The sequence below is a fragment of the Zootoca vivipara genome, chromosome 8 (assembly GCF_963506605.1).
Source record: "Zootoca vivipara chromosome 8, rZooViv1.1, whole genome shotgun sequence".
Taxonomy (NCBI): domain Eukaryota; kingdom Metazoa; phylum Chordata; class Lepidosauria; order Squamata; family Lacertidae; genus Zootoca; species Zootoca vivipara.
Window position 1 is genome coordinate 84,278,099 of NC_083283.1, and position 14,370 is coordinate 84,292,468.

General features: G+C 45.5%; 1 protein-coding gene across 2 annotated transcripts in view; it reads right to left on the bottom strand.

Annotated features, from left to right (window-relative positions):
* SLC4A9 (solute carrier family 4 member 9) overlaps window positions 1-14,370 on the bottom strand; it is a 53,407-nt gene that overhangs the window by 21,722 nt on the left and 17,315 nt on the right. For both annotated transcript variants that reach the window (XR_009558076.1, XM_060278134.1), the window contains exons 6-14: window positions 13,354-13,441; window positions 11,529-11,683; window positions 9,754-9,870; window positions 9,367-9,541; window positions 9,061-9,194; window positions 7,182-7,453; window positions 5,198-5,253; window positions 2,956-3,144; window positions 1,525-1,638 (exon numbers count right to left, since the gene is read on the bottom strand). Coding sequence is in view for 1 of the 2 variants with exons in the window: in XM_060278134.1 (XP_060134117.1) it covers window positions 1,525-1,638; window positions 2,956-3,144; window positions 5,198-5,253; window positions 7,182-7,453; window positions 9,061-9,194; window positions 9,367-9,541; window positions 9,754-9,870; window positions 11,529-11,683; window positions 13,354-13,441 (1,300 nt within the window). In the remaining variant the exon portion in view is untranslated. The remainder of the gene's footprint in view (window positions 1-1,524; window positions 1,639-2,955; window positions 3,145-5,197; window positions 5,254-7,181; window positions 7,454-9,060; window positions 9,195-9,366; window positions 9,542-9,753; window positions 9,871-11,528; window positions 11,684-13,353; window positions 13,442-14,370) is intronic.

The following is a 14,370-nucleotide window of genomic DNA, read 5'->3' on the forward strand; positions in this document are numbered from 1 at the left end:
AGTGAAGTGGCCCTTCACACTTCCTTTTAAGAATAGTACTGGTGCTACAAGAGACCCAGAAACTGCACCGCACTGGAGTCTCTTTTGTTTTATCCACTGATGTCAAGAAGGCACAGATGATGCCCAAATAACCTCTACTGAGCTCAAGGACCAAAGATAGACTACAGATGCCAAACAGAGCTATTGCAAGACATTCTTATTTTGAATAGGCTTTATGAAACTACAGTCCCCATCTTGCATTATCACCCAGCCTTCAGGCAGGGGCGAAGGAAGGCGTCATGACACCCGGGGCGGGCGTCAATATGTAGGGAGCATGTGTGGCGTCGCTACGTACGACGCATGCGGGTACGTAGCGATGCCGCACATGCGCTGTATAGCGGTTTGCCGCCGGTGCCGCTCCAGTGCCGTACAGACGGTACCATATCCCTCTGTCGCCGCTACAGCCGTGAACGGAGGATCCTGGCACTATACAGCGCATGCATGTTGTCGCTACGTACAACGCATGCGTGCAACACCGCACATGTGCTGTACTTAGCGGTTTGCCGCCGGTGCCGGGATCCTCTGCTCACGACTGCAGCTGCAAACGGAGGTTCTTCCACATGCAGTGGCTGCGGCGCCATGATGGCTGCTCGCGCCACCGCAAGCCCCCGCGGGGTGACTTCTTGTCACCCCTGCAGATATAGAACCCCGGGTGTACTGTCCCCCACCCCCGTTGCGACGCCACTGCCTTCAGGTTTGTGGGGGCTGAGGGGCAGGGACATCAGTCTGGATGATGCCTTGAGCCCCTTCCCATAACCTGGGGTCCTATATCTGTGGGGGTAGAATGTATCAGAGCAAGCTTGCCAAATCTGTTCCTTTATTAAGGTAATGACTTTGGCTAGCTAGTTAAGCACCACAACTAGTGTTACTTTGTGCCATAGAACAAATGGGTGGTCCTTTCCCCCCTCCCTCACCTAACTGGTAGGGAGGAGAACAAAACCCAGTGAGTTGTGTCAGAGGAGGCTGGAAGCTGGAACCCAACACATGCTTGCACTGTGCTGGAGCCAAAGCTGTCGCAGGTGAAGAAGCAAGACCTTCTGGGGTGTTGATGCTGCGAGCTCCTCCATCTTATTCTCAGGTTGTATATATGTGTAAATAATACCATACACCCTAAAGATATCACAGTCTCTGCTGACCTTCATTCTAAGGAAAGAGAACTCTGGGCAACTGCTGAACCCCTGGAATCTCTCAGCTCTCTGAGATGGGAATGGCATACGAAGGGTCCAAAACATTTCAAGTAGTTATGTTAAACAGTAATGCTCCCTAAGGAATTTGCTTTGCAGAACTGCCTTACCATTCTGCCATCTCAGGAAATATGATCAAATGTGCTATATGCAGAGAAATTCTTTACTTAAACTTCCTTCTTATGTAATCCTCTCACACCTTTAAAATCCCACAAAACGTATGCCCCCCCCAGACCCAACATTTGCACTTAGTCTGCAACCTAGAAGAGCAACTCTTTGGCTTGCTCCAAGCCAGTCCCACCTTGAATGTGTTGGGCACAATGAGCTTCGGAGTATCCAATCCAAGGGCAGCATCGATTCCACAGAATATGAGGATAGCCAGGATGATGGAGAAGTCGCCCACCAGCCTCCTCAGCTAAAAACCAAACAAAATAATTGCCATGAGATTTGCAGAGCAAGGTTTACGCTCGCAAGTATGCAAAGTTAAGGTTAGTGTCCCCATTCCAAAGAAGTCCTGGACTTTATTAAAATTCCGAAAAGTCAGGAGTGAAACACCTTATAAGGAATGATCCGATAAAAAGTGTTCCTTTCTATAAACCAGTACGTGAAATTATACTTCCTTTATCACTGTAGATGTTTGTGTGAGAGGATGGTGGGCTCTGGAAGAGGTGTGTGTGTGTGTGTGTGTGTGTGTGTGTGAGAGAGAGAGAGAGAGAGAGAGAGAGAGAGAGAGAGAGAGAGAGAGAGAGAGAGAGAGAGAGAGAGAGAGAGAACTAAGCAAAGAACATGCAGGTGAGAGAGGGAAGGGATGGTAGCAGCATGCAATCTAGCAAACATGCTCTACTTTGAGGAGAGAGGTCTGCATCCTCTCAACAATTCCCCAATGGCTGTAAAGAAATAAAGAAGAGCAATAAAACGGACAAGCTGCCAAGGGACACAACCCACGCTAATTCGCAAGCAGGAATCAAGGGAAAAGAAACCTCATTGCCTCCCCTAAAGTATCTAATGCAGTCAATGTGACCAGCAAGCCTCACTCTGGACCATGGACCACTAGGACAAGCACATCAAAAAAAAAAGTTAAGTGATGGCTGGTGGGAGGGTGGGTGGGAGGGTGGGAGGATAGGGGAGCAAAGCAAACAGACTTTACACTGAAACATTTTGTTTAGAATCATAGAATTGTAGAGTTGGAAGGGACCCTGGGGATCATCTGGTTGTCCCACTCCCGCAATGCAGGAACACGCAGCTTTCCTATACAGGGATCAAATCTGCAGCCTTGGCAGTATCAGCACCAGGCTCTAGCCAACTGCTCTGCAGTCCAGGATTGCAGAGCTGAGCTTTTTGCTTATTGATTATTCAGTTGGCCTTGGTGTCTGCTATGTTCAGAATCTGCAGATACAGAAAGCGCAGAACTGAGGGAATCCTGCCTCCCCTCAAAGCCCCGGTGGCCCCGGGATGTAGGCATTCCTTTCACACTGAGCACTGGGCAATATCTTCTGGGCCCCACCAGGAAGCACCAAGGAAGTAAGGAGATTTCCTGGTGACGTAGAAACCAGGAGCAAGCATGAAGGCGTCCTTCCTTTCTCCTGGGGATGGGATCTGTCAGCCCAGAGGTTCCGGTGGGAAGCTGTAGGCGCACCCCAAGAACTTGGAGGGTGTAGTGCTAATCACACATATTGAAACCACCCGCCCACCCCTTTATCCAGGGAATGGGTGAGAGATGGGAGGTACTCACAGCTGCGGGGAAATAGCGGCTGGTCTTGAAGTTCTTTAAGGCCATAGAGCAGAGAAATGTTCCCAGGAACAGAATGTAAGACATGAAAGTGATGTCAGGCACGTAGTTGCAGCTGTTGCCCACTAGGTGGCCTCCGAGTTGCACACACTCTTGCTTGGTCAGCAGGGACCAGTTCCCAGACTCCGACTGCTGTGGAGAAGAAAGCAGCAATCTCACGGTGGAGCAAGAAATGGATCCCAGCCCTGAGCAAGGCGGAAAGATGTGCTGTTGCCCAGGATGGATGTTTTGTGGAATCGATCCCAGTTTCAAGCATCGTGATGAGGAAACGGGAAACGGAAGAGGCGCCCGTCTCTCTGTAAGCACAGCATCCCTTTCTGCCTTTCTTCCCTCTCCTTGGTCCCCAACCGCCCTGTAGGCAAAGATTCGGAGCAAGGACAGGGCTGGCCAGAGTCCAGACCAACAGGCAATGTGAGGCAGCTACCTCAAGTGGAGGTCCCTGTGATTCGGGGTGGCGGTGGCAGCCCTCTGTCGGCTTCCCTTGAGCCCTGGGGCTCTCCCTCTCCCTCAAAGGTCAGAGAAATGTGTGCCATAGGTGCCTTTGTCTCAGGTGTGGCGTCCCATCACCGACATGGAAGTGCAGTGGGCTTGCACATGTAGAATGTGGATGAGTGCCAGAGGGGTCCATTTTTGCCCACTCCTCCTAGGCCACATCTGAATGAGGGGGGCATGGAACATACAGAGGTGCTGCGCATCTCCCCAGACCGATCCTTTCACCACCAGGATGCTGAAAGGACAGCCTTAGTAGGTGGGTTAAGGGAAAGAGTGCATCTTGGCTGCACATCTCAAGGCTACAGTCACTGTCAGCCACAGCCAGGACGACCCTTTCCCCTGCCCTCCCACAGCAGGCTCATCCCTGCTGTTGGCGGTTGGAGGATGGATGGCGGCTAACAGATTGAGGTTAAATCCTGACAAGGCAGAGGTCCTGTTTGTGGGAGACAGGAGGCGGACAGGTGTGGGGGACTCCCTGGTCCTGAATGGGGTAACTGTGCCCCTGAAGGACCAGGTGCGCAGCCTGGGAGTCATTTTGGACTCACAGCTGTCCATGGAGGCACAGGTCAATTCTGTGTCCAGGGCAGCTGTTTATCAGCTCCATCTGGTACGCAGGCTGAGTCCCTACCTGCCCGCGGACTGTCTCGCCAGAGTGGTGCATGCTCTAGTTATCTCCCGCTTGGACTACTGCAATGCCCTCTACGTGGGGCTACCTTTGAAGGTGACCCAGAAACTGCAACTAATCCAGAATGCGGCAGCTAGACTGGTGACTGGGAGCAGCCGCCGAGACCACATAACACCGGTCTTGAAAGATCTGCATTGGCTCCCAGTACGTTTCCGAGCACAATTCAAAGTGTTGGTGCTGACCTTTAAAGCCCTAAACGGTCTCGGTCCAGTATACCTGAAGGAGCGTCTCCACCTCCATCGCTCTTCCCGGACACTGAGGTCCAGTGCCGAGGGCCTTCTGGCGGTTCCCTCGCTGCGAGAAGCCAAGTTACAGGGAACCAGGCAGAGGGCCTTCTCAGTAGTGGCACCCGCCCTGTGGAACGCCCTCCCATCAGATGTCAAAGAGAAAAACAACTACCAGACTTTTAGAGGACATCTGAAGGCAGACCTGTTTAGGGAAACTTTTAATCTTTAAGAAATTACTGTATTTTAATATTTCTGTTGGAAGCCGCCCAGAGTGGCTGGGGAAACCCAGCCAGATGGGCGGGGTATAAATAATATATTGTTGTTGTTGTTGTTGTTGTTGTTGTTTTGTTATTATTATTATTATCCCATGATTGCAACTTGCCCTCTGGGCCACTTCATCATTAACTAATAAAATGGGCAGGAGTATCTATTTGGGGGTTTTTTGGGGGGGGGAGTTACAGGATGACTCCAGAAGGACTGCAGAATGTGGTCTAGCATTTGTGAGGCTGTGATGTTTTCAAAAGAGCGACATTAAATCTACATAAGGGTGACGATGTATCTTGGCAGTGGAGATGGAACAGGACGGCTACTGCATGATGACCCCTTGGGCATTCTACCTATCCTAGCTATGACACCAGGAAATAATTCAAGGTCTCCAAGGGACATGACATTCTTGATCCTCCTTTGGTCAGCTGCATTAGTCACAACATACTGTAGGCTCTTTGGACCTTGGTTTCCTTTCATTCACAGCCTAATCATGGAAAATGATTTAATTTCTTACCTCGCCCAAACTGCTGAAGGTAGGGAACAGTGTCTCGTTCAGAAGAGAAGAGTTGTCTGAAAGAAACAGTCAATGGTTAGGTCCAAGATGTTTGAAAGACTATATTTCCCCATACAACCTGCCCAGGTTTTGAGATCTTCAGGGGATGCCCTTCTCTTGGTCCTGCCACCTTCCCAGGCACATATGGTGGGGGTGCAGGTGAGGGCCTTCTCTAGAGAAGCTAGACTGGCTCCCTCCTTGCAATCCTTCTGCTGGCAGGTGAAGACAAATCCTAACACCCAAATATCTACAGTCATTAAAGGCTGATATAGGTCTACTACAGGAAACACATTTGACAGAACAAGGGGCTCAAAGTTTGAAATGTCAATGGGTAAAAGAAGTTCTTTCAACAAACTTAGATGAAAATGCTAGGGGAGTCATGATTTTATTTAGGAAAGGCTGGTCTTATGAAATACAAGATACAATAAGAGAGGAAGATGGTTGATGTTTAATAGTTGTAATTAAAACAGAAGGGACAGAAATAGAAATAGTAAATGTCTATGCCCCAAACACTGATGACCATAAGTTTATTCACAACTGCTTTAAGAGATTAAGCTTTCTATCATATCAGCACTTGATAATGGGTGGAGACTTTAATAAAATTTTAGATCCACAGATGGATACCACCTCAGCAGCTAGGGAAAAAAGGACAAAGGTTAGAGAGTCAATTACTGTAATAACTATATGTTACATTGGAATTTAGTGGATACATGGAGATTGTATCATCCTAAGGAAAAATCATATAATATTTTTCAGGAATTCATAATACCCAGCATAGAATTGATTTACGTATTTCTAACATCAACATCATTACATCTCTTTACCAGCCAATGTGACATTGATATTCCCATTATAGCTGATCACTCAGCAGTAATACTGGAATATAAACTATCTAAAACCCAGGGAAGGTATGAGGAGATGGTATCTTAATATATCATTATTAAATGAAAAAAAACTTCATTCAATATATAACCCAAGAAACGCAAATATATTTTAAAAATAATTCCAAATCTTCAATGTCAAGACTGATGGAATGGGAAGGATATAATATCCTTCTCTGCCAACAAGGCCAAACTGCAAAGATTAAAAGAAAATAATCTAAAAAATTCTTTAAAAACACTATGGGGCGATATGGCAAATCTAAGGTTACACATGAAAGAATACAACAGCAAACATTAGAACTGAATAATATACTAGCTCAAAAAATTGAGTTCAGCCTATTAAGTTTAAGACAAATATACTGGGAACAGGGAGAAAGACCGACAAAAATTCTATCTAATCATCTAAAACAAAAGAAAGCGAACCAAATAATACTTTTAATAAGAAATGAAAATAACATGGCAGTGACCTCATCAATAGATATAAATAATGAATTTTTTTAATTCTACAAAAAATTATATGAAGGGCCAAAAAATATATCAGAGGATGAGGTGGAGAACTTCTTTCAAGATATTAAAATACCAACTATTGAAGAATATCAAAAAGATATGCTATCAGCGCCCCTAAATGTATCAGATATTGAGAATGTAATAGAAACAATGGGGAATGGGAAATATATTTTAATATATTTTTATGTATACACAAATAGTTTTACTTTTATCAATGTTTAATTGGTTTTTATTTTAATTATTGTTTTTCCTATGTTTTAAGCTGTTCTTATTTTTTGCTATAAACTGCCTTGAGTCCCTATCAGGGAAAAAGGCAGATTATAAATAAATAAAATAATAATGTAAAACATTGGTTCATATTCTGGACCATTGCACAAGTCCACTGTTGACTGAAGATGGGAGGGGGGGCCAGAAAAAAACCTGAGCTGAAGAATTCCTCAGATGTGACCCACCATGGACCAATCAGACTAGAGATACAGGCAGACAACAGCTTCCCTGCAGGGTTTCCCAGCCATTCCAACCCACCCATTGCAACAAGCATGGGCTTCTCGTCTCACCTCTCTCTGGCACCCGGCAGGTGCAGCTGTACAAGGTAACATCACTGATCTTGTAGTCCCAGTTGACTGGGTAGTGTTCCACCAGAGACAGCATCTTCTTAACTGCATCATAGATGAAAATGAAGCTGATGAGGGCGCAGAAGCCTTCTTCGGTGAAGCGTGTGAAATACTGCACCAAGTAACTGGCTTCGGTAGCCACCAGTATGAGGCCAAAGAAGGCCACCCAGAGGCCAATCCAGAGGCGGAATTCTAAGTAATCCAAGCTGTATTCTCTGGAAGGAAGGAAGGAAGGAAGGAAGGAAGGAAGGAAGGAAGGAAGGAAGGAAGGAAGGAAGGAAGGAAGGAATATTCCTGAATGGGCCACTTCATTTGCAAGACAGCTGCCAGTTAACCACAAGTCCAACTCTAACTTTCTTGCCCTGGTGTCTCAACAAGGTAGGCACATAGCAGCTAAGCTAAGGAGTTACATCTACAGCCAGTCTTCTGCTATTGGGAGACCGACATTTCAGCACTTTCTCTTGCCAGCTTGCAGGTCGGCTCCCCTCACTTACAAAAAGGCAGAAAGAGATAGTAGTCTGAGGCCATCTATTTCTCACATGCACACCACTCAGTTAATAACTGAAATTATCAAATTACAGTGGTACCTCTACTTACGAATAACTCTACTTACGAATGTTTCTACTTACGAATGGAGCTCCGTCCGCCATCTTGGATGCGGTTTAGATAGGATTTTTTACTACTTACGAATTTTTAGATAGGGTTGCTTCTACTTACGAATTTTTTCTCCCAATGCATTGCTATGGGATTCGACTTACAATTTTTTTCGACTTATGAATGTGCATTTGGAACGCATTAAATTCGTAAGTAGAGGTACCACTGTATGAGCAATGGAATCCCTGCACTGGAGGGTGGGGTGGGGTAGAATGAGTCCCTCTTCTCACCAGAGGCACCAGCCTCTTCAGATGTCAAGCGGAGCTAAAGGCAGCTGAGCAGCAATGCCTGGTCAAGACACTTTGCACCAGGAGACAAGCCCTTTGCTTTCATCCAGTGATAGCCTGCTTGCACTCGATCAGCTGAGGCCTATTGCATGATCCTTTTTATGTTGGGAAATTAAGCTAGGCTGACTTTCTTACTGGGCTTGACATACTGAACCATGCTCTGTAAATGCTTTGACACATTTCCCAAAAACAGTGAACATCCTGCTATGGCTGCAAAACACTTATATGTACAAATAAGGAAGGATCCGTTATCACCAACAATGGAAGAACAGCTGTTGAAACTAACTGACTTAGCTGGTTACAGGTAGGTAGCCGTGTTGGTCTGAGTCGAAGCAAAATAAATAAAAATAAAAATAATTCCTTCAGTAGCACCTTAAAGACCAACTAAGTTTTTATTTCATACCAAAATAATTTTTAATAATTTATTTTGCTTTGACTTAGCTGGGATAGCAAAAATGACATGTTTTCAGAGGAAAGTCATTGTTAGCGTTTGTTAAAGATTGAAAACTTCTCGTAGACTTTTTGCGTGAAAAGAAAATGAAGTAGTGATATCTTAATTTGAGGATTGAATATAATGTTTGTTTATAGAAAGTTTCTTTATTGGATGTAATATTGGATTGGACAAAATGAATATTGTTTTTATATAGTGGACAGATGAAGAATCAGAAAATCTTTATTTTCTTAATCTTATTTTTCTATCCTTTTTTAAACCTCTTTATTTAATTCTTAACTTTTCTTTATTACTTTCTCTCCCTCCTCTCTCTTGAATATATTCAACCTCTCTTGAATAATCCCATCATTCAGGGGGCATAAGCAAGGACAGCTCCAAAGGCTTGCTTCCAACGCGAAGACATGCCAACATGAGGGCCTTACGTACTTACTTGCTGAAGGAGAAAAGAAGCCGCTCAAAGACGAGGACAGGCCCAGTACTGCTTAGGATGGTGAGAGGCTGACCAGAAAACAGGCAGAAAAAGGCTCCTGCGAAAGCAGTTCCCAGGAAACTCTCCAGCACACCCTGAATCACAGGAAGAAGCACATGGCTCTGGTTGGTTAAATGGCCAACCTTCTCTCTCTCCCCCCCCCCGGTGTGCCTGTGCAGGTTGCTGTGGCAACATGAGGTGGGGGAGCAGAGGTGTTAAGAACTACACAGCACATGTGGGCATTGCGAGCAGGACTCTTGCTCAGACCTGCATGTTGTCCGTTGCATCTCCCAGCATCCCTCCAAAGGTGATGGCGTTGGTGACTGTGGCCAGGTAGATGTACAGGATGGCTGAAAGGCACTGGATGCTGAGGGCATCGTAGAAATCGCTGCAGTACCAGTGGGCTTTCCTCTGGATATCCTTCAGTAACCCTCCAAACAGTCTGCAGGGGGGAAGAAAAGGAGAGGCTCCTTAATCCCGGGTTTTTAATTTGCTGCATGTGGTTATTTTGGTCCCCCTTGCCCCTTTCCCACCTCTGACTCCAGGCCAGTCCCCAGCTGCCATTGCTCCAGCCCTGTATCGGTGAGCCTCCCCGTTCCAGAGGCCTGGCGTGAAGCCCCTGCCTACCACCCCCCTCCCTGCCCTGAGTTTTACCTTCCGGTCCTCTTCAGCTCTTCACTGACGTGCTGATGCCCATGGGGATGACGCTCGTCCGCGGCAGACAAGTGCCCACTCGAGTGAGGATTCCACTCGCGGAAGTGCAAGGAGATCCTAAGAACACAAGAGGTCACCTTTCAGGATAGAGGCATTCTGGCTTGCAAAGAAGCAGCATTCTGTTGGGGGCCGTTGATCCTCAGCTCTCCTCTCTATTCCTATCTGCCACTGACAGGTTCCAGGGGCTTGTACGGAAGATGCAGTGATACACCCTCCGTATGCCTCATGGCACAATACCCAGGTAAATAATGGACAGCATCATATCTGATCATAGAACTGTAGAGTTGGAAGAGAGCCCAAGGGTAAATCTAGTCCACCCCCTGCAGGGCAGGAATCATTGAGGCAGCCCACATGTTAGCACGTTTCCGAGCACAATTCAAAGTGTTGGTGCTGACCTTTAAAGCCCTAAACGGCCTCGGTCCAGTATACCTGAAGGATCGTCTCCACCCCCATCGTTCTGCCCGGACACTGAGGTCCAGCTCCAAGGGCCTTCTGGCGGTTCCCTCGTTGCGAGAAGCCAAGTTGCAGGGAACTAGGCAGAGGGCCTTCTCGGTAGTGGCGCCTGCCCTGTGGAACGCCCTCCCAACAGATGTCAAAGAGGAAAACAACTACCAGACTTTTAGAAGACATCTGAAGGCAGCCCTGTTCAGGGAGGCTTTTAATGTTTAATAGATTATTGTGTTGTATTTTTCTGTTGGAAGCCACCCAGAGTGGCTGGGGAAACCCAGCCAGATGGGCGGGGTATAAATAATATATTATTATTATTATTATTATTATTATTATTATTATTATTATTATTATTATTATAGCAGTGGTGGCAGCAGTAAACAAACCAACCAACCATGAAGGTAGTGCATACAGCAGGCATAGGCAAACTCACCCATCCAGATGTTTTCGGACTACAACTCCCATCATCCCTAGCTAACAGGACAAGTAGTCAGGGATGATGGGAACTGTAGTCTCAAAACATCTGGAGGGTCAAGTTTGTTTATGCCTGGCACACAGCTTTGAAGTAGTTTGGTTTCAGGAAACAATGGAACTGTGCGGCAGAACAGGCAGCCAGGATGCCCTCTCGCAAAGAAGCAAATAAAAACAGAACCCACACAAGACCTGGTGGCTGGAGGAACAGGGATTGTGTTGCCTAACAGTGTCACACATGGAGTGGAACCGGTCCTTGCGCCTGCAACATTTGCATGCCTTGGGCCAGAGAGGCTGGCAAGGACCAGAATTTCAAAGAAGAGTTTGGATTGGATTTGATATCCCGCTTTATCACTACCCGAAGGAGTCTCAAAGCGGCTAACATTCTCCTTTCCCCTCCTCCCCCACAACAAACACTCTGTGAGGTGAGTGAGGCTGAGAGACTTCAGAGAAGTGTGACTGGCCCAAGGTCACCCAGCAGCTGCATGTGGAGGAGCGGAGATGCGAACCCGGTTCCCCAGATTATGAGTCTACCGCTCTTAACCACTACACTACACTGGCTCTCCAATGCAATGAGATATAGTAGAGGATGTTCACATTAGCGGCTTGAAACACATCGAGGTAATTTGCCGTCCCCTTAATTTTTTATCATTTTAAAAAACATTTCATCCGAAACATAGATTCCAGAGCAGTGTACAGGAATATAATCAAATATCTCTACAATATTAAAAATTTAGCTAAAGAGATCTAAGAATCAGCAACTTTCTTTCCTGTTCCTAGCTCCTCTCTGCACATACCTCTTCTGTGGTGAGGGCAAGCATTTTGGGGGGGCAATTCGAGTGGTTGGGTCCCATTTTCCCGGGGGTAGGACAGTCAGTTCATCCAGAAACTCATCAATTCCTGCTGTGAGATCTTCTGCGTCTCTTGCTTTCCGGGCAACCCTCTGGAAAAGCTGGAAAGGAATGGTATTAGTCCTAGCTCTGCCTGCTTACAGGAAAGACAAATCACGGGAACGCATTCCGGGAAAGCGCAAGGGCTTCTTGTGGTTTTGGTTGCCTGCATGCAGCAAAACAGACTTATGACTTTACACAGTCTAAAAAGCCAAGAAAACTCTTCACCCTTAAATGGAGGAAATTATGGACAATTCAGTCATTTGTTGTGTCAATGATAGAGCATCAAGGGGCTTACTGGGGCCAAAGTATAATCAAAACTATAAAGTTACCGGTACATGTTTTAATCATTAAATTTGCAGCTGAAAAATAAGTCACTAATGCATAATGCAGCTCCTTTCTAGCCTATATACCGTGTTTCTCCAAAAAATAAGACACCGTCTTATATTTACTTTTCCTATTAAAAAAACACACGGTGGCTTATTTTCAGGGGATGTCTTATTTTTTTTATTAAGTATGGTACAGTTTAACCTACAAGGTTGAACTGCCTATCACTATGTCTTATTTTCGGGGTATGTCTTATTTTCGGAGAAACACGGTAATAATATGAAGTTTTCCTACATTATATGCATTATATTTCGTATATAAAAATGCTTTGGGGAGTTGTTTTTATTAGTTTCAAGCAGATTTGCTATTGCTCTTTGCTACCTCCAGAAGCCAATCGCCCCCCTCCAAGACACATCAGTTTGAAACAGGGCTTTTCTGTATATGAGGTTTTCTCAGTCATACAATAGTCATTTCACAAAGAATATGAACAAACTATGTTCATAATACATTTCATGATAATTACGATAGGGTTCTGAAAAATATAGACAGTCCATTCAAAATGTCTGAACTGGTGGCAACCCTACCTAGCAATCCAAGACCTCTTCCCCCCTGGGCAATTAGAAGATTGACTTTAGGGGTGCTAATCACCCGTTGACTTCTCCAGCCTTTAGCACCATCATGCTATGCCAGAACTACAGTGTGCAGCACCTTTCCTAATTTTATTTTTTTGAAACATAATCTTTATTAACTTTATAAAATAAACACTATTACAATCCATTCATAATTATTATCATTTCCAATTGTTTCTTGTAATATATATAATAGCCAATATAATTTCGTAATCTAATAAAAAGTATAATATACAAAGTATATCACAATTCTAGAACAAACCTGAAAGAAAAAGAAAAAAGGAGGGAAGAAAAAAAGGATGAAGAAAAAATAAAGTTTTCTGCGACTTCCCTTCGTTCTTCTGCTGTTTCTTACAGTCTTCCTTATTTGGCGTTGTATTTTTCATTTTCCAAATACAATTTTTATTTCTTATTTTATTACTATGCCGAGTTGGAATATTAACCATATTAAAACATAAATTTTCTTAAGGTCTTTATAGCACTTGACATTGCTTTGGTCAAACATCTTGAGTTTTCTATTTCCTCACATTGACTCTTAACGGTTCGTGGTGCGGTTTTAGTCTAGTTTACTTCCCATTGATTTAATCACAGATTTTATCTATAAAATGGAAGAGGACGACCATCCCAGATAGGAGGAGTGTACCGTTCTTCGGTCAAGGGTATACGATAGCTGCGCTCCCCTGCTAGAACCTCCAAACAAGCTCAAGGTCCACCTTTTCTAATTTTATGGCAGCGGCAGCAGATCTTTGCACCTCCCCGCCAGAACCCAAACTCACCTCGTCTGTCAGGAGAGTAGCCACAGCCCTGCCAATTTCATGGTAAGCCTTCACTTTGGCTCTGGGACCCAGGAGGATAAAGAGGAACCTGGATAGAGTCACAGCAACGTCAGGAAGAAGGTGTCAAAGATGAGCTCATTTCCCTCCTTTCAAAGCAAGCAGCTCACTGAGGCCTCAATCCTAAACTTGGCACAAATTGCTGAGGCGATGGGGCTCAGACGCTTTATTCCTCGCACTACTAAGGAAGCTCGCAGGCTGGTCTTCTATTGCGCTGCAACATGCTTGATACAGCGGTCAGAGTGAGAAAACAGTGACTCATTTGCCCATCTGGAGCAGGTGACCTGAGGAACCAGTTAGGCTTGTCTCTGTAGGACTGATGCTCTAGGCTGGGGTCCTCAGTCTGGACAACTCTTTCCTCTTTATCTGCTTGACCTGAAAGCTGGCCACCAGGCCACCTGTCAATGCTCCTTCCATCTCTGGTTCTCTTCCTACTTACCAGCCCACTCGGGAACCAGCCTGTCTTAACTTGCCTCTAGCCCTATGGATCTTGGTTTGCCAGCACCCCCAGGTGTAGTCTGGCTCAGGGTTTGGCCAAGGACTGACAGAAAAAGAGAATCCTGCCTAACTGAGAATGCCCTAAACCAGAGATAGCTTTCCAAGTGTGCTGGACTACAACTTCCATCAGTCCCAGTTAGCATGGCCTCTGTTTGAGGTTGATGGAAGTTGTAGTCCAACAACACATGGAGGCATCGTATTGGCTATCGCTGCCCTAAGTTGTGTGGGACTGGCTGCCATCATGCCGTACGCGTAAGTGGAAGGAGCAAGATGGCGACTGAAATGGAACAAATTATTTCTCAAAAGAATGGGGAGAAAGAAACACCACGGCAATGGCTTGCCACTGAGCGCAATCTCCACAATCCTGGCAAATATGGGATTGACTGCTGTTCACAGCCTTAGCAATGAATAGATTGAGAATATTTCAGAATGGCCTGAAGTGTGGCCTTGTTGAAGCCAGTT